Source organism: Oncorhynchus keta, chromosome 19 (genome assembly GCF_023373465.1).
Source record: "Oncorhynchus keta strain PuntledgeMale-10-30-2019 chromosome 19, Oket_V2, whole genome shotgun sequence".
Taxonomy (NCBI): Eukaryota; Metazoa; Chordata; class Actinopteri; order Salmoniformes; family Salmonidae; genus Oncorhynchus; species Oncorhynchus keta.
In genome coordinates, this window is record NC_068439.1 from 14,220,701 (window position 1) to 14,240,297 (window position 19,597).

The 19,597-nt window shown below is 45.1% G+C and overlaps 1 protein-coding gene across 3 annotated transcripts in view; it reads left to right on the plus strand.

The window, feature by feature from the left end:
- LOC118372966 (protein tyrosine phosphatase type IVA 2-like) overlaps positions 1 to 19,597 on the plus strand; it is a 50,380-nt gene that overhangs the window by 17,429 nt on the left and 13,354 nt on the right. For 2 of the 3 annotated variants that reach the window (XM_035759016.2, XM_035759014.2), the window contains exons 2-4: positions 17,802 to 18,115; positions 18,450 to 18,558; positions 19,030 to 19,122. In XM_035759016.2, the coding sequence (XP_035614909.1) occupies positions 18,111 to 18,115; positions 18,450 to 18,558; positions 19,030 to 19,122 (207 nt within the window). In that variant the 5' untranslated portion in view covers positions 17,802 to 18,110. Of the gene's footprint in view, positions 1 to 16,486; positions 16,536 to 17,801; positions 18,116 to 18,449; positions 18,559 to 19,029; positions 19,123 to 19,597 lie in introns of all 3 variants that reach the window. The other variant, XM_035759015.2, reaches the window with a different exon arrangement.

Here is a 19,597-nt window from a genome sequence, read left to right on the forward strand (position 1 = left end):
TGTTATTTGCCATCTGTCTCTCTCGTGTTATTTGCCATCAGTCTCTCTCGTGTTATTTGCCATCTGTCTCGTGTTATTTGCCATCTGTCTCTCTCGTGTTATTTGCCATCTGTCTCTCTCGTGTTATTTGCCATCTGTCTCTCTCGTGTTATTTGCCATCTGTCTCTCTCGTGTTATTTGCCATCTGTCTCTCTCGTGTTATTTGCCATCTGTCTCTCTCGTGTTATTTGCCATCTGTCTCTCTCGTGTTATTTGCCATCTGTCTCTCTCGTGTTATTTGCCATCTGTCTCTCTCGTGTTATTTGCCATCTGTCTCTCTCGTGTTATTTGCCATCTGTGTGTTATTTGCCATCTGTGTTATTTGCCATCTGTCTCTCTCGTGTTATTTGCCATCTGTCTCTCTCGTGTTATTTGCCATCTGTCTCTCTCGTGTTATTTGCCATCTGTCTCTCTCGTGTTATTTGCCATCTGTCTCTCTCGTGTTATTTGCCATCTGTCTCTCTCGTGTTATTTGCCATCTGTCTCTCTCGTGTTATTTGCCATCTGTCTCTCTCGTGTTATTTGCCATCTGTCTCTCTCGTGTTATTTGCCATCGTGTTATTTGCCATCTCTCTCGTGTTATTTGCCATCTGTCTCTCTCGTGTTATTTGCCATTTGCCATCTGTCTCTCTCGTGTTATTTGCCATCTGTCATCTGTCTCTCTCGTGTTATTTGCCATCTGTCTCTCTCGTGATTTGCCATCTGTCTCTGCCATCTGTCTCTCTGTGATTTGCCATCTGTCTCTCTCGTGTTATTTGCCATTTGCCATCTGTCTCTCTCGTGTGATTTGCCATCTGTCTCTCTCGTGTGATTTGCCATCTGTCTCCTGTGCACTCGTTTGCAGCATCTTTCTCGGTCTTGTGCCAATGCTCTTTTGAGCAATCTTGTTCCTTCGTGTTCCCTTTTCTTTTGAAGTTTATTTCTCTCTCATTCCTATCTCGCTCGCTCCCATCTTGTGTAAAATGGCAAGAGTATGTTGACTACACAGATACTGTAGGAGTAGAATTCCATTGGAATGAAGTGCACCCTACCTGTCTGTGTCCTCCAGCCTTGGTTGTAGCCTACTCACTAGGCACGCTGTATGAAAACGTTTTACAAATGAAAATGAGCAGGTTGTCTAATCCCTGCTAGTTCCAGTCCCCTTTTTTTTATTCTGTTTTGGCGCTTAATCATTACGAAGAACCTGTGCCGTTCTGAAGGGCCAGCTAGTTGCTGCTTGTTAAACAAAATTACATAAAAAAATAACAATTTAGTCAGTTAGCAGATATTATCCAGAGCAGATACATTTTCATACTGTCCCCCAGACCTTGCAGGATCCCCGTGGAGGCCTCGATCTACTGTAGTCCTATCAGAGCACTCCAGGAGAATGCTCCTTGTCACCTTGGCTGCAGTGAAGGGTTACATACACCGCCTGAGGGGGGGGGGATAGTCATCCCATGTGCTTGTGGTGAGTTAGTGGTATGTGTTAGCTGGGGGTTGGAGGGGATAAGATCTGCAGTTGCAAACGTAGCCTACTGGTATGTTTCGTGAGAGGTCTAAGGATGTAGCATGTATAGAGGGCATGTGGTGAACAGACTATCCCTGTTTTAATGTGCATCTGTGTGCGCTTTCTAGTGGTGGTTGATTTGGCTGTCAAGCTGTTACTAAGGTACAGCTGTGTCAGCTGTTAATTAAGAGCAAGTTCTGTGGTAGAGATGACTGTTTTTGTTTCCACGATGGCCAGGCATTTGTGTGACATTTAGGCCTAGCTCTTCATTTCTCCAATGTGGATGTCAATAAAGTAGTGTGGGCATAGTGAGTTGGCAGGACACTTACCTCCCTTTTACCGTTCTTCTCCTTTTCCCAGCCCATGGACTAACCAGTCCAGCCCTCCCTCCCCTGCCAGCCAGCCAGGATCCGTTCTAACCAGTCCAGTGCTCCCTCCCCTGCCAGCCAGCCAGGATCTGTTCTAACCAGTCTAGTGCTCCCTCCCCTGCCAGCCAGCCAGGATCCGTTCTAACCAGTCTAGCGCTCCCTCCCCTGCCAGCCAGCCAGGATCCGTTCTAACCAGTCTAGCGCTCCCTCCCCTGCCAGCCAGCCAGGATCCGTTCTAACCAGTCCAGCGCTCCCTCTCCTGCCAGCCAGCCAGGATCCGTTCTAACCAGTCTAGCGCTCCCTCCCCTGCCAGCCAGCCAGGATCCGTTCTAACCAGTCTAGCGCTCCCTCCCCTGCCAGCCAGCCAGGATCCGTTCTAACCAGTCTAGCGCTCCCTCCCCTGCCAGCCAGGACTCGTTTTAACCAGGCCAACTCTCCCTCGCCAGCCAGCCAGGATCCATTCTAACAGGGCCAGGTCTCGCTCCCCAGCTAGTCAGCCAGGCCACCAGGACTCGTTCTAACCAGGCCAGGGCTCCCCTGCCAGCCAGCCAGGGTGTGTTCTAACCAGGCCAGCCAGGGTGTGTAGTAACCAGGCCAGGGCTCCCTCTCCAGCCAGCCAGGGTGTGTTCTAACCAGGCCAGGGCTCCCTCTCCAGCCAGCCAGGGTGTGTTCTAACCAGGCCAGGGCTCCCTCTCCAGCCAGCCAGGGTGTGTTCTAACCAGGCCAGGGCTCCCTCTCCAGCCAGCCAGGGTGTGTTCTAACCAGGCCAGGGCTCCCTCTCCAGCCAGCCAGGGTGTGTTCTAACCAGGCCAGGGCTCCCTCTCCAGCCAGCCAGGGTGTGTTCTAACCAGGCCAGGGCTCCCTCTCCAGCCAGCCAGGGTGTGTTCTAACCAGGCCAGGGCTCCCTCTCCAGCCAGCCAGGGTGTGTTCTAACCAGGCCAGGGCTCCCTCTCCAGCCAGCCAGGGTGTGTTCTAACCAGGCCAGGGCTCCCTCCCTAGCTCGTCAGCCAGGCCACTTGTTCTAACCAGCCCGGCAGGGAACTAGACAGAACTGCAGAATATCACTTCCCCAGACACTTCCTCATTCCCCAAGACTGGGCCTGGTGCATTTCTGACACTTGCCTGTGGGAGGAAGTGGTCTAATAGTAGGGCTGGTAGTTGCCAGGGACTTGATGATATCACCATACTGTGATTGTATTGCTATTTGATCTTTCAAACATATTTCTCACCAGATGTCTGCTGCAGATGGATGAAAGCCATGAGAGAACAATTTTTGATCAGTGGTGGGGGGTGCTGAAAACAAATTGACAACCTATGAATTCAAAATACTGGAGTTTTGGCGCAAAAATATAGTGATTTTTGTTAACTATATGATTAATCGTCAAATATCCCTATTTATGTGACCAACCACCTTGATTTGATCTTATGTTGCAACATTTGAATTGTTTTTATTATATTGGATAAAAGTAGAGACGGAGCTACTAAATGGTTTATCATACACTGCATATGAGGAACAATGGGAAAGTAATTCTGCTTTGAAAGTTGATAAACTTGTAACTTCAATTTTGAGAAAATGGCCTTTGAATGTTTTGGTACCTCTGCTGCAGAGCTGTCCTTTGTCTACACTCATTCAGCATTGTTCACACCCTCTTAAGCCAGCCCCACCCACCTCTTTAAGGATTCACATGTGAGGTCATGTGATAAATATTTGAGGTTGTTTTTCCATCACTCTGTGGCTCAACTCATCCCAAACCATCTCATTTGGGTTGAAGCTGGGTGATTGTGGAAGCCAGGTCATCTAATGCAGAACTCCATCACTCTCCTTCTTGGTCAAATAGCCCTTACACAGCCTGGATGTGTGTTGGATCATTGTCCTGTTGAAAAACAAATGATAGTCCCACTAAGCGCAAACCAGATGGGATGGCGTATCTCTGCAGAATGCTGTGGTAGCCATGCTGGGTAAGTGTGCATTAAATTATAAATGAATCTCAGATTTCCACTGGTCTGATGTCCATTGCTCGTTTCTTTGCCCAAGCAAGTCTCTTCTTATTATTGGTGTCCTGTAGTAGTGGTTGTTTTGCAGAAATTAGACCATGAAGGCCTGATTCACAGTCTTCTCTGAACAGTTGATGTTGAGAAGTGTCTTTCTTGAACTCTGATGTATTTATTTGAGCTGCAATTTCTGAGGTTGGTAACTCTAACCTGTCCTCTGCAGCAGGGGTAACTCTAGGTCTTCCTTTCCTGTGGTGGTCTACATGAGAGCCAGTTTCATCATAGCTCTTGATGTTTTTTTGCGACTGCACTTGAAAATACTTTGAAAGTTCTTGACAGTTTCCAGATTGACTAACCTTCATGTCTTAAAGAATGGAACGACTGTCGTTTCTCTTTGCTTATTTGAGCTGTTCTTGCCATAATATGGACTTGGTATTTTACCAAATAGGGCTTCTGTATACCACCCCTACCACGTCACAACACAACTGATTGGCTCAAACGCATTAAGGAGGAAATAAATTCCACAAATTAACTTAACAAGACACACCTTTTAATTGAAATGCATTCCAGGTGACTACCTCATGAAGCTATTTGAGAGAATGCCAAGAGTGTGCAAAGCTGTCATCAAGGCAAAGGTTGGCTACTTTGAAGAATCTCAAATATAAAATATTTTGATTTGTTAGCGCTTTTTTTGGGTTACGACATGATTCCATGTGTTATTTAATAGTTTTGATGTCTTCACTATTATTCTACAATGTAGAAAATAGTCAAACTAAAGAAAAACCCTTGAATGAGTAGATGTCAACCTTTGACTGGTACTGTATGGTACTGTAGTTGTATGCAATCAGGGTTATCAAGTGGCTGAGCAGCGGGTTAAAAATACATTAATAGCAGCAGCAACTTACTGCGTGTGTTAGGAGAGAGTTATGTGAATAGAGGCACTACAGAGAGTGCTGAGAACTGGTCTGTACGAGCCACGCGTGAACAAGGACATCTATATTCAGAAGGCCTGTTTCTGTCCTGCCATTGACTTTGCATGTGATGTCCACAGTCTCTTCGTCACAAAACTCAAAGTTAAGATTGTCTAGCTGTGTCCAGTACAGGTGGTGCTTGTACAGACCATCTCTGGGAGGAAGGATGTCAGCAGCTGAAACCTGGTCCCGACAGAGTCTGAACGCTCCTTGGTGACAACACCAGGCTCCAGATGAAAAACAGGAAATAACCAAATAATTTGAAGATATTACAACATTAAATGAATTAAAGTATGGAGTCAGCCATACTGTTGTTGCCAGCCATATCTTTCCACCAGCACCGTATCATCCTCCAGTCCAACCAGCGGAGAGATTTTGACCCCTGTCACAGTGCTGTCCTTCACAACACCAGCCATCTCAGACAGTGTTCACTCTGGTCTTTCTGAAGCTCTCCTTGATGAGGCCGAAGCACCAGTGAGGGGCAAACTTGGTGTGTCTTGTGATCAGGAAGTGAAGGTCCAGACTGCGGAGCTTGTCCATTGTCCACCGGGCACAATAACAGAGCACAAACTTGTTTTTGCCACTGCAGTTATCATAATTCCGGTCCACATGCGTTTCCCCATCTCCGTAGTTGAAGAAATGGTGCATGTAGTTGATGACTGCGCTGCTGCCTTTTCCGGATGATATGCAGTTGACTTGATGTGGTATTCCTTCACAGCAGACACCAAACAAGCCACATTTGCGAGGAGTTAAAAAAATAGATTGGGACCTGGCTATATATATTTTTTTGAGTGAATATCTATGTCCTTAATCCGTATAAAGGAGGACATGGTGCTTACTTGTTGAGCAAAGTCAAAGTTGTAATGTATCCTGACGTCTGCCTGCTGGTTCAAGACTACAAAACCACAGGTCTTGTCAGGTGGTCTTGCAGTCAGCAACCATCTTTTGGTAGACAGACCACTAACTCTGAACAAGCAGGATATGCTGCTCTTGCTTCTTAAGCTTGGCTGACTTAACAGCTCCTGGCAGATCAGGTCTGAAGACCTGATCATTGTTCCTCTGGCACTGCCAGAACAGGTCTGTCCTGGGCTTAGTGCTTTAGATGTGGGGCAGCAACATTTCTCCACAGGTTCCTGATGGAAGACAGCCCGACTACACTTACCTCTGGAAAATACAGAAATACTTTGAGGTCAATAAACGTAGTGCCAATCATGTTAGACATCAATTAAATAATCATACCAAGTGTTGTCATTGATTCCTTGTAGACATGTCACACTGCTGTTTTTGTCACATGGGATGGCAGCAGCTTTCCACCAAGGTGTTTCTCCTGGGTGGTGTCCTGGTAACACTATTGCATTATCCTCTGTGTAGTTCTTGAAGTTCACCACTCACTACAAATTCTCATACTTCAGGTGTAATCGGTGCTTGATTGGGCCAGCTCTCTTTTTGGTGGGAGGCATTAGACCATTCTCCTTGTATGACTGGTGGAGGAGAGAAGGGCGTGTTCTACTGCTGCTGAAAGACACATTTCAGATACAAATATTTTAGCATTATTATGCAATAGATAGCCATAATTACTGACACACACCTGGCTAACCTAATGGGTCATCAGCTAGCTAGCTAACTTGGGTTATTTTGTTTAGACATGTAGCTAGCTAGCTAAACAATGAACCATAGAGTATTAGCAATACAAACCGTTTGTCACAAGTTAACCAAAAAGGTTCAATGTTAGCTAGCTAACATTAGGCTCCAACTAGCAATGCGAAATGGAATTCTGAGGTAATATTACTACACACAGATCATACATGTAATGTCAGCTAGCTATCGAACAGTAAACGTTAACTTTCTGACAATTAGACCCGTATAATATCTGAAACTGTAGCTAGACTCTTACCTGTAAACATGGATGGTAGACTGCAACCCCATTTGTTAAATAAGACATCCTGTGTCGTTTCCATTTTGTTGGTACAGCTTGTTTGACCCGTTGTGTCAAGCCACTCTGGTTCACACTGACCGTGTCCATTGCCATAAGAATCCTCTTAAGTTTCAGCCCCCACCCAAACTCTGACCATTTTACTCGCCCTAGCAGAGCTGGTTAGGCTGTTTTTCATGTTCTCCAGAGCGTTGGTGACTGTGTGCTCCAGGCAACAATTTTAATTAAGCTTTGTTTGCTGACCATAACTATCACCGGCCATATTTAACGGGTGTTGAGCGTTGGTAAATTCATCAGTTGTTCTGCGCTCTGGCACACTCAGACGAGAGTGCTCTGAAACAGTTGTTGCAGTGACGTTCTATTGAAATGGATGCTTACATAGTGGAGTCGTAAGTTTTACTACGCAATACTTTATTTTTAGACACGATTACCTACACGTACTGACCAGCTCAAGTAGACAGAAGCACGCTATAGGGCAGAGCAATACAAACTCATCTCTCGGCATGTCCAGCCCACTCATTAGCTCAGCCAATCATGGCTAGAGGGAAGGTTGCTCTCTTTGTTGCTTAACCAAATAGGCTCATAATTTAACAATGCTATTCATATTTACGGATGGCATACACGTTTGTTAATTAGGCACATTAAAGTTCACATGTACGAGAAGGCAGTTCTGCCCCCAAAAAACTCATTTTTGCAAATAAAGTTACTTTCAAACAGTTTGATCTAGTGACCCGCGACATGTCTAGTTTCCTGAAACGGGTCACATGACTATCGATTTTGTTTTTTTCTCCCCCATAACCATCTAGTAGTGCTAGTTTGTATTCATTTGAAAGTCAACAAATGCGTAGTGCTATTTCAGTATCTGAATACATAAGCCTTTCCTGTTGCCTTTTGTTTCTGTAAGATTTGTCTGCTGACCTACCTAGTTACCCATATTTACATTTTTGTCATTTTTCGCTAATGCACTACAAGAGCAATTAGTCAAGTGCCTTGCTCAAAGGCACATCAACAGATGTTTCACCTAGTCTGCTTGTGTGTTTGAACCAGCCAGCTTTCCGTTACTGGTCCAACACTATTCACTGCTAGGATACCTACTTAGACCCACAATGTTATCGTGACCTAAACCCATGTTCCAGCAGATTCCTCTTGCCTAAATCTTCAGCACAGCCACCATAGGAACCTGGTCAAAAGTAGTGTACAATGTAGGGAATAGGGTGCCCTTTGGGACTTGGGTCCGTGCCAGTGGCTCAGCTGGATTTGTAGTAAAGATATGGGGGATCTGAGGAAGGGGATTGGGGCACTGTGGTGGATATATTAGTTATTCAAAACCCCTACTGATCCCATACGTTTCTCCCTGTTCAGGGATGTCTGAGGGGTAGAGAGGAGGGTTGACATGGTAATCTCAGGTGTTTTGTGTTTCACTCCTCATAGATGTTAGCTAGGCTATAGCCTAGCATATTGTAGCTTGAAATCCCACAGCATTTACCCCTTTCACGTAGAGAATACGTAAGAGATGTCAACAGCAGTGTCCTGGATGCTGATTTGGATGAGCAATGTTCCAAGTCGTGCTGTGTTGGCTGTCACAGACATCTATGCCTGCTAACAGTTCCATCTGAAAATGATCACTGCGCCTCTTCACAATATCCTATTCATGTTGTCTGAATCATCTCTCGTGTATATCTCCTCTCACTCATTTTTTCCCCTTGCTTCCAGCCTAGCATTTAGTGTGGTACAGTGGGGTTAGTATAAGCCTAGCATTTAGTGTGGTACAGTGGGGTTAGTATAAGCCTAGCATTTAGTGGGGTTAGTATAAGCCTAGCATGTAGTGTGGTACAGTGGGGTTAGTATAAGCCCAGCATTTAGTGTGGTACAGCGGGGTTAGTATAAGCCTAGCATTTAGTGTGGTACAGTGGGGTTAGTATAAGCCTAGCATGTAGTGTGGTACAGCGGGGTTAGTATTAGCCTAGCATGTAGTGTGGTACAGTGGGGTTAGTATTAGCCTAGCATGTAGTGTGGTACAGTGGGGTTAGTATTAGCCTAGCATTTAGTGTGGTACAGTGGGGTTAGTATAAGCCTAGCATGTAGTGTGGTACAGTGGGGTTAGTATAAGCCCAGCATTTAGTGTGGTACAGCGGGGTTAGTATTAGCCTCGCTGTCTGCCTGCCTGACCTCGGAATCAATGTTTCACGTTTTAATTTCTATCTCTGTGGTACCATACATGGAGTGAACGGTGCCTAGAAAAAAATGTCTGAGCCAGTCGAAATCACGCATCATCACCATTATCATGGATATATCCAAGTGAATGCCAATAGGGGCGAAAACTCACTGAACTGCAGCTAGTAAGGTGTCATTCCAGGTTCAGTGTTTGACATGACTGCGTTAGCGGAAGTTGGCTGGCTAGCTAGCGACAACCATTTTGTTTAGAACGGACAGCCAGTTCTTTTGCATAACTATGCAAAAATAATGAATGATTTTGTTGCGCCTGTAGCAACATGACCAAAATAACTAATAACCAGCTTTTTGTCTGGACTATATCTTCTGATGGAAGAATGAAATCGTTTGAATTGACTTGGTTTGAATGAAAATGTGTATTTCATTGTTATTTGAGTAGGTTGGTACAAAAGTAAAAAGGCATGCGAAAGAAACAGTGCTGCATCATGAATACAGTCATGGGGCGGCAGGGTAGCCTAGTGGTTAGAGCATTGGACTAGTAACCGAAAGGTTGCAAGTTCAAATCCCCGAGCTGACAACGTACAAAATCTGTCGTTCAGCCCCTGAACAGGCAGTTAACCCACTGTTCCAAGGCCGTCATTGAAAATAAGAATTTGTTCTTAACTGACTTGCCTAGTAAAATAAAGGTTTAAAAAAATGGGTAAATGTTTAAAAATTTACCTGTGACTAAACAAACCTGTGACTGTAATCCTGATGCTACCTGTGACTGTAATCCTGTGCACCGATCAATGCCATTTACCTGTGACTGTAATCCTGATACAGCACCGCCTCTTACCTGTGACTGTAATCCTGATTGACCTGTGACTAAGCTGATACAGCACCGCCTCTTACCTGTGACTATAACTGATACCGCCTCTTACCTGTGACTGTAATCCTTACAGCACCGCCTCTTACCTGTGACTGTAATCCTGATTGACCTGTGACTAATCCTGATACAGCACCGCCTCTTACCTGTGACTGTAATCCTGATACAGCACCGCCTCTTACCTGTGACTGTAATCCTGATTACAGCACCGCCTCTTACCTGTGACTAATCCTGATACAGCACCGCCTCTTACCTGTGACTGTAATCCTGATACAGCACCGCCTCTTACCTGTGACTGTAATCCTGATTACAGCACCGCCTCTTACCTGTGACTGTAATCCTGATTACAGCACCGCCTCTTACCTGTGACTGTAATCCTGATTACAGCACCGCCTCTTACCTGTGACTGTAATCCTGATACAGCACCGCCTCTTACCTGTGACTGTAATCCTGATACAGCACCGCCTCTTACCTGTGACTGTAATCCTGATACAGCACCGCCTCTTACCTGTGACTGTAATCCTGATACAGCACCGCCTCTTACCTGGGACTGTAATCCTGATACAGCACCGCCTCTTACCTGTGACTTTAATCCTGATTACAGCACCGCCTCTTACCTGTGACTGTAATCCTGATACAGCACCGCCTCTTACCTGTGACTGTAATCCTGATACAGCACCGCCTCTTACCTGTGACTGTAATCCTGATACAGCACCGCCTCTTACCTGTGACTGTAATCCTGATACAGCACCGCCTCTTACCTGTGACTGTAATCCTGATTACAGCACCGCCTCTTCTGCTTAATTGTTAGTCGATTAGTGTTCCATTGAAGTAGGTATTTCCTGTGGTTTTGTCTTCCAGGCAGTCTTTCTCACTGGCACCTATCCCACTGCTGATCATGCCAGCCTAGTACATGTAACCTGTCAAACACACAACTCACTCACCACTGCTTACCTTACTAACATGCAAATAAACCTCAGTCCCATTATTTCTCTGTCAGTCAGTTGTTTTGTAATTAGGCTAGGACTCTCTCGGTTTTATATCTCACACACACACACACACACACACACACACACACACACACACACACACACACACACGGCTGCTTTGCCTTCATATCTAACCTAGTTTTCCCTAGCCAGGTGCCCCTGGCTGAACTCCTGTCTCTGTCATTACCTGTTGGTGGTTCTCTGATACTGGGCTCATTCTCACCCTCTATACACCTACTTGTGCTGAGCTATTTGTGCTTTTTGAGGTCGGTTTGGTTCTGGTTGGATTATGAAGAAATTCACGGATTTCAGTTTCAATGTATTATATTTTTTACATTAAATGCACTTCATTGTGGGTTGAATGCTGTAACACAGAATAAAACTGTCAATAAGAGTTCCATGATGACTGTGACTAAATTATGGTTCAGTTAACTATTTATTCACATTACTTGAATAAAATATTTCAAGTGTATATTACGTTTGATTTGATGACTTTATTATTCCAAGTCATCTCATCTCTATAGAGCTGCTGCCGATGCTGTCTGACAAAATCACCATTTTAGTTCTTTGAAGTAAATAAGGCATTCTAATATTATTGCTGAATACCATCTATCAATATCTTAGACACCTCGCGGAGCATCTGCTCTCATCAGGCTCGCAATGCATTCTGGTCATTCTGTAGTTAACACATTTTCTGCTCTAAATTGTGTAGAATATTAGCCTGTTGGAAACGGCTCTGTACTAAATCACACAGTTTGGGTTGATATGATTGATCTCTAAAGAAACTGCAATGAGAAAATGCACATTGAGTTCACAGGAAGAAAAACATGGAATTCAAATAATTGAACCTTCGTCAAAAAATAATAATAACCAACATGTTGTTTAATGGCTCAGCACTAGCCACCACCCTCCCCGTTTTGTTTTAAATTGATTTTTCACTCCCCTGCTGCCCCTCCCTCAGTGTGTGATATTGTCCTGAGAGTGGCCAGCCAATTGAGGCTGGTGGGTCTACTATGCTCCCCCTATCAGCTCCCTGCCTGGCAGTGTCGTACAGTGCAGGCCCACCAGGGGAGCACGTGACTGCAGATCGACTGTCTCTGGGCCGAGCTGACTATGCCGCGGCGTCTGCGTCCCAAAGCACATCCTATTCCCTTTATGCTGCACTACTTCTACCAAGGGGAATAGGCCCTGACTGTCACAAATTAAACCCTGTCTCAGCTAGGCCCCAGTACTGCAAGTTTACTCACTCACTTTTCTCCCAGTTTAGCTTCAACAGGCAAGGGGGGGGTGAATGTGCAACCTAGCTGTTCTTTCTCAGGATAAGTGTGGCTATTTTAGTAGTGTGTGTGTTGTACTATTCTTCCTAGGTTCATATAGACCTAGGCTAAGCCTCATATCTCTAGGTATCAGGTGAAGGAAAATAATGTAGCTAGTTGAACTATTTGTTAAAGTGCTGAGTGGACACACAATGTGTACCCAACAACATTCAGTCCAGCTGAAAAACAGAGATGTGTTGGAACAACAAACGGGGGAACTGGTTATGGTGTATGTGGAACATAGCAGGATAACTGATTTTATTTTTTATTTTTATTTCACCTTTATTTAACCAGGTAGGCAAGTTGAGAACAAGTTCTCATTTACAATTGCGACCTGGCCAAGATAAAGCAAAGCAGTTCGACAGATACAACGACAGAGTTACACATGGAGTAAAACAAACATACAGTATAAACAAGTCTATATACAATGTGAGCAAATTAGGTGAGAAGGGAGGTAAAGGCAGAAAAGGCCATGGTGGCAAAGTAAATACAATATAGCAAGTAAAACACTGGAACACTGGTTTTGCAATGGAAGAAAGTGCAAAGTAGAAATAAAAATAATGGGGTGCAAAGGAGCAAAATAAATTAATTAATTAAATACAGTTGGGAAAGAGGTAGTTGTTTGGGCTAAATTATAGGTGGGCTATGTACAGGTGCAGTAATCTGTAAGATGCTCTGACAGTTGGTGCTTAAAGCTAGTGAGGGAGAAGTGTTTCCAGTTTCAGAGATTTTTGTAGTTCGTTCCAGTCATTGGCAGCAGAGAACTGGAAGGAGAGGCGGCCAAAGAAAGAATTGGTTTTGGGGGTGACTAGAGAGATATACCTGCTGGAGCGTGTGCTACAGGTGGGAGATGCTATGGTGACCAGCGAGCTGAGATAAGGGGGGACTTTACCTAGCAGGGTCTTGTAGATGACATGGAGCCAGTGGGTTTGGCGACGAGTATGAAGCGAGGGCCAGCCAACGAGAGCGTACAGGTCGCAATGGTGGGTAGTATATGGGGCTTTGGTGACAAAACGGATTGCACTGTGATAGACTGCATCCAATTTGTTGAGTAGGGTATTGGAGGCTATTTTGTAAATGACATTGCCAAAGTCGAGGATTGGTAGGATGGTCAGTTTTACAAGGGTATGTTTGGCAGCATGAGTGAAGGATGCTTTGTTGCGAAATAGGAAGCCAATTCTAGATTTAACTTTGGATTGGAGATGTTTGATATGGGTCTGGAAGGAGAGTTTACAGTCTAACCAGACACCTAAGTATTTGTAGTTGTCCACGTATTCTAAGTCAGAGCCGTCCAGAGTAGTGATGTTGGACAGGCGGGTAGGTGCAGGTAGTGATCGGTTGAAGAGCATGCATTTAGTTTTACTTGTATTTAAGAGCAATTGGAGGCCACGGAAGGAGAGTTGTATGGCATTGAAGCTTGCCTGGAGGGTTGTTAACAGTGTCCAAAGAAGGGCCATAGGTATACAGAATGGTGTCATCTGCGTAGAGGTAATCAGCTTGTGACTTTTTGTTCTCCTTCATGAAGACTTTGGCAGTAGCTGTGAGGTAATGACACGTTATGCTAATCATAAAGTAGTCTAATTATATAAGTTGTAGGTTAGACAGAAAGAATGAAGCGCTCCTAACTCAGTTGAACTGAATGCCTAAATGGACCCATTGTTGGCATTTGTTTTGTGTGTATGCCTAGCTGTCTTGGCCATTTGATTTTTTTTTTTGTTAAAATGAGTTAATGGAAATTGACCAATATTGACTTTTTAAATGATATTAGTCTAGGCCTGTCTTTCATCTACGTATGATTAGGCTACAGGATTCTGCCTGATATCAGTCAGTTTCACACCCAGTGTTCCTATCCCTACACTACGTGTTGTATTTCCTGTGTGGTACTGGGGCTGGTCCTGCCCCACGCAGAGAGACAGGCTAGCTGCTAATGGTCTTTACGTGTTTGCTCTCTCTGCTCCATCTGTGCAGACAGCATGGTCTTTACGTGTTTGCTGGCAGAGTTCCTCTGCATGAGTTTCCATCTGTGCAGTGGCTGCCATGGCCTGGTCCTCTAGCTAGTAGACAGGCTATGACTGTGGGCCTGGTCCTCTAGCAGTGCCATGCAGAGAGACAGGCTAGTGGGCTGGTCCTCTAGCTAGTGCCATGCAGAGAGACAAAGCTAGTGCCACGCAGAGAGACAGGCTATGACTGTGGCCTGGTTCTCTAGCTAGTGCCACGCAGAGAGACAGGCTATGACTGTGGGCCTGGTCCTCTAGCTAGTGCCACGCAGAGAGACAGGCTATGGCTGGGGGCTGGTCCTCTAGCTAGTGCCACGCAGAGAGACAGGCTATGACTGTGGCCTGGTTCTCTAGCTAGTGCCACGCAGAGAGACAGGCTATGACTGTGGGCTGGTCCTCTAGCTAGTGCCACGCAGAGAGACAGGCTATGACTGTGGGCTGGTCCTCTAGCTAGTGCCACGCAGAGAGACAGGCTATGACTGTGGGCTGGTCCTCTAGCTAGTGCCACGCAGAGAGACAGGCTATGACTGTGGCCTGGTTCTCTAGCTAGTGCCACGCAGAGAGACAGGCTATGACTGTGGGCTGGTTCTCTAGCTAGTGCCACGCAGAGAGACAGACTTTGACTGTGGGCTGGTCCTCTAGCTAGTGCCACGCAGAGAGACAGGCTATGACTGTGGGCTGGTCCTCTAGCTAGTGCCACGCAGAGAGACAGGCTATGACTGTGGGCTGGTCCTCTAGCTAGTGCCACGCAGAGAGACAGGCTATGACTAGGGTTCCTCTCAACGATGCGATTGGCTTCCTCTCCTTTCCTCCATATTAACTTGAGACACAACTAGGGGACTATTATTAGGGAGAGAGGACCTTGACACATGGAAGGCTATATGCTGACACCACTTATCTGGTGAGTAGATCCCAACCCCTGTATACTCATGTTTGAAGACACTCCAAGCTGTGGAGTGTCTACAGGCTGTGTTTTGAGACGCTGTACAGCTTGTACTACCCTTGTCTGTTACTCTATGAACATTGTCCTCTAGTCATATTTGGTGTCTGTCTGTCTGTGTGTCTGGCAGTGCATTATGCTTAGTGCTCTTTGGAGCTGGTAATTAAAGGCGTCGGGGAGAGATTTACTCTAGAGAACTAGTGTCTTTGAACAGTGGCACCGATGCTGGCACCAGCTAACAGGAGATTATACATCTAATCAATGTGTGTCACATGTGCCAAATACGAGTGTAGACCTTACTGTGAAATGCTTGGTTACAAGCCCTTACCAACGAGTTAACGTTCAAATCAAAATAGTGAAGAGGAATAAAATACACAAACATGGAGCTATATACAGGGAGTACTAGTAACCAGTTCAATGTGCAGTAATACAAGGTATTTCAGGTAGACATGTACCAGAAGGCGAGACTGAGGGAGGAGGGGTTGGTGAATTATTATTATTATTATTATTATTATTATTTTCTTTGGAAGACTGCCCCTCTTATTGGCACTAGGTGAGAGGAGATGAGAGAGTGATGGAGACTGAGGGTGAGAGAGCCAGTAAAGGAGAGATGGGGAAAAGTTTGGTTTTACCCTCAGAATCGTAGCCTTGTCTTTGGGTCAGGGTGAGAGAGAGAGACACAGCGTGCTTCCTCTCTCTGAAGAGAAGATGAACAAGGGAATAGAGGGTCTGTTTGTCCTAAAAAAAAAATGTCAAGGGGTAGATCAGTTTTGATTGTGCAGATTGTAGCTTCCATCAATGTAATTATGTGCGCCATTTCCAATTCCCATATATTTTTCAAATACATTTTCCTATATTTTCCCCTAACCCTATCACCCCTTCCCTAATTGGAGTAAACTAATGGACAACATCACTTATGCTTATACATACTATATACATTTTATGGACACAATACATTTTAGTAATTTTTTTATCCTAGCCTTCAGCTCCACTCAACCCCTCCAGTCTATCTCTTAACCTCATCTATTTTTCTTCTATTAGCCATATCTTTTTCAACTCTGATGTTTCACAAAAGTTCTGAATGTTTCTACTTATAGCAAATATTTTTCTATTTAATTTACAAAGAGAATTATTGATCGATTTGACTGACTCGCACAGCAGTGCTATTTTCAGGGTTGACTCCAACTTTCTATAAAAATGTATTGTAATAAGAATTTCTTTCTTTGGGATATGTATACTGAGTATGTCCACATCCCCATCAGACCACACTTTATTGGTCAACTACACGGTAATGTCAAAGTTACATTTTTTTTTGTGATCAATACGTAAAATAGTAAATTTATCATGATTTGGTTGTAACCCAGAGAGGTTAAAGTATCTAGATCCTCAGACTGACTGTTGTTCTGTTCTTGGCTCAGTGGGCGAGACGACTGCTCTACACCGGCGCCTCGACAGATTGAGAAAGATGTGAGGAGAGCTAGAATTATCTATTTCACTTGCTTTGGCAATGTAAACAGATGTTTCCCATGCCAATAAAGCTCTTTGGATTGAGAGATGGGAAGATGTAGAGGCCTGTGGGGAAAGGAGGAAGACACTAGTTGAATTGGAACATATTGCTCCCAAAGATAAAAAAAATAAATAAATGGGAGAATGAATGTAGTAAAGCGATGGGAGACCCGAAAAGGAGATGTGCTGAGTGAGGGATGAAAAGGAGAAAGGGACGGGGAGGTGAACGGGGGACCGTGGGAATGTGACAGTCCGCTGGTGTGAATCACTGCTGACCCATAATCCTCACCTTGTGACTACTGCTTTAGACACTGCTGCTGAGGTCCAACCTCTGTCTCCCTTTCTTTTGCTCTCCTCCACTCGCTTTCACCTTTCCCATCCCTTTCCTTCCACCCCCTACTTTCACCCTCCAACCCCTCTCTTCTTCCCTCCTCTCCCCCAACCCCTCTCTTCTTCCCCACTCCCTCACCCTCGTAGTGTATGTGTGACTAGCCAGTTTGTGGCGGCTGTGTCCAGACGCTTCAGATCTTGACTGATGATCAGCCGGTTAGAGGTGAGGACAGGCCGTACATGATTTATGAGAGGCTCTCTTGAAGCCAAGAGCTCATGGGTGTCTGTGTTGTCTGTCTGCATGATCAGGCTGTGTGTGGCTGGATACAAAGTCAGAAATAATAGGTCATTATAACACCTTAGTACAAAGCTGATAATGGTTCTGATAATAGAGTTAATAGCCTCGACGTGTGGAGTCATATTTCTGATGTAATGAGTTTCTCCAGTTTCCCCAACAAGATTTCTCTGCCTCGTCTTGCTCTTTAAGAAACTTCAAGAGTGCCTTGCTAAAAGGTGACTGTTGTCTATTTCAGTTTACCAAACCACATTATACTCTCTCCTCCTCCCTCTCATTTTCTCTCCTCCACATCCTCTCTCTGTCTCCCTGTCTCTCTCTCAATTCAATTCAAGGGCTTTATTGGCATGGGAAACATGTTAACATTGCCAAAGCAAGTGAGGTAGATAATATATAAAGTGAATATATATATATCAAGTGAAATAAACAATAACAATTAACATTACACATACGGACGTTTCAAAACAATAGACATTACAAATGTCATGTCAGCGTTTTAACAATGTACAAATGGTTAAAGGACACAAGATAAAATAAATAAGCATAAATATGGGTTGTATTTACAATGGTGTTTGTTCTTCACTCTCTCTCTCTCTCTGCAGTGTTTCTGTGTTGATTTGGACCATACATATATGGCGAATGTGAGCGTCAGTGGAGACTTCTGCCAGGCACAGCACCTCGCCTTCGTGGACAAGTGAATCGTCCGCCCCCCTCAGGACTACGCTACCCAGAAGCCCCCCTGAAGCCAGCACACTGGGAACCTCTGTCTCCTCCAACGTCCCCTGGGATATCGCGTAGTCCAAGGCCAAATTGCCCAGCTCTGTCCCCTGAGCGGCCAATAAGAAAACTGCCTAGTTCTCCTCTACTTCCTGCTTTCTCTCCCAGAAGCCAATCACATACCACTCTCCTGAATGGGGTAAAATCTGAATGTCCGATTGGATGACTGGTGGATAGTCTCTGCATTAGTTTTTATTTTAGTTTATTTATTTTTAAATATTTTTTTACACCCCCCGTGGAGTCTTGTGGACTAGATCATCCAGTTTTTTGTTACCCCTCTTTTTATGTAAACCTTCCTGTTGCCATCCACACGTGTTTCCCACACCATCCTCCACCTCTTCCCTTCGTTGTCCTGTTTTTATTTATTTTTTGAACCTACAGAATTCTACAAGTCCTTGCTGACATCTGAGCCAAAAGTAGTCATCCTTCTTGTAAGAGAGATTCTAAGTATTTAATTGTAATTGTTTTCAAAGCCGTCTCGCCAACATGAACCGCCCTGCAGCAGTGGAGATTACCTACGAGGGCATGAGGTTCCTCATCACACACAACCCCACCAACGCCACGCTCAACAAGTTCACTGAGGTGAGGCCGCCATGTGTGTGCATGTATAACCATTCAACGCTCAAGTTCACTCTGGAGAGACTTGCACATACATCTGACGACGTGCATCAATATCCTCACCAATACCGACAATAACAAACTCACTTCAACCAACAATTAAACAAGCATTTTAGAGTATACGTTTTTTGTCTCTCTCCCTCGCTGTGTCTCCCTCGCTGTGTCTCCCTCGCTGTGTCTCCCTCGCTGTGTCTCCCTCGCTGTGTCTCCCTCGCTGTGTCTCCCTCGCTGTGTCTCCCTCGCTGTGTCTCCCTCGCTGTGTCTCCCTCGCTGTGTCTCCCTCGCTGTGTCTCCCTCGCTGTGTCTCCCTCGCTGCCTCGCTGTGTCTCCCTCGCTGGCAATCGCTGTGTCTGTCTCTCTCGCAATCGCTGTGTCTGTCTCTCTCGCAATCGCTGTGTCTGTCTCTCTCGCAATCGCTGTGTCTGTCTCTCTCAGGAGCTGAAGAAGTTTGAGGTGAACACGCTGGTGAGAGTGTGTGACGCCACCTACGACAAGGCCCCAGTGGAGAAGGAGGGGATTGAAGTTATGGTGAGGATTACACACATGCGTGCACACACACACACTCCTTGAGGGCAGTCAGAATTTATACTGAACCAAAACCGGATCCCTTTGTTTCCTTCCGAGGAATTGAGGGTAGTTGGATACACTTTCTTTTTCATGGAATGTCAAATAAAACAGGTGGGGTTGCCCCTCTGGAGAAATTCTGTTAGTTGAGAACAGAGGAAGTCTGCCTCCCGCAGTGTGCTGAGCGAATGGGTGGAGAACAGGAAGGAATCTCTGGCTCAGATCCAGATGAATTGGGCTCCACCCAGGCCTTCTTGCTCTGTTTCTCTCTTACTGTATTGTACAACATTATTTTATTCAGCTGTCCCACAGGAGATTCAGGAAAACCAGAGACCCTTTGTGTTTGGGAGAGTCCTTGATAGTGATCACCACCCCTGGTCCTGGAGTGTTCCTCTCCCCATTCTGCCTGTCACTCTCCAATGCATTGGATTAAATGTTT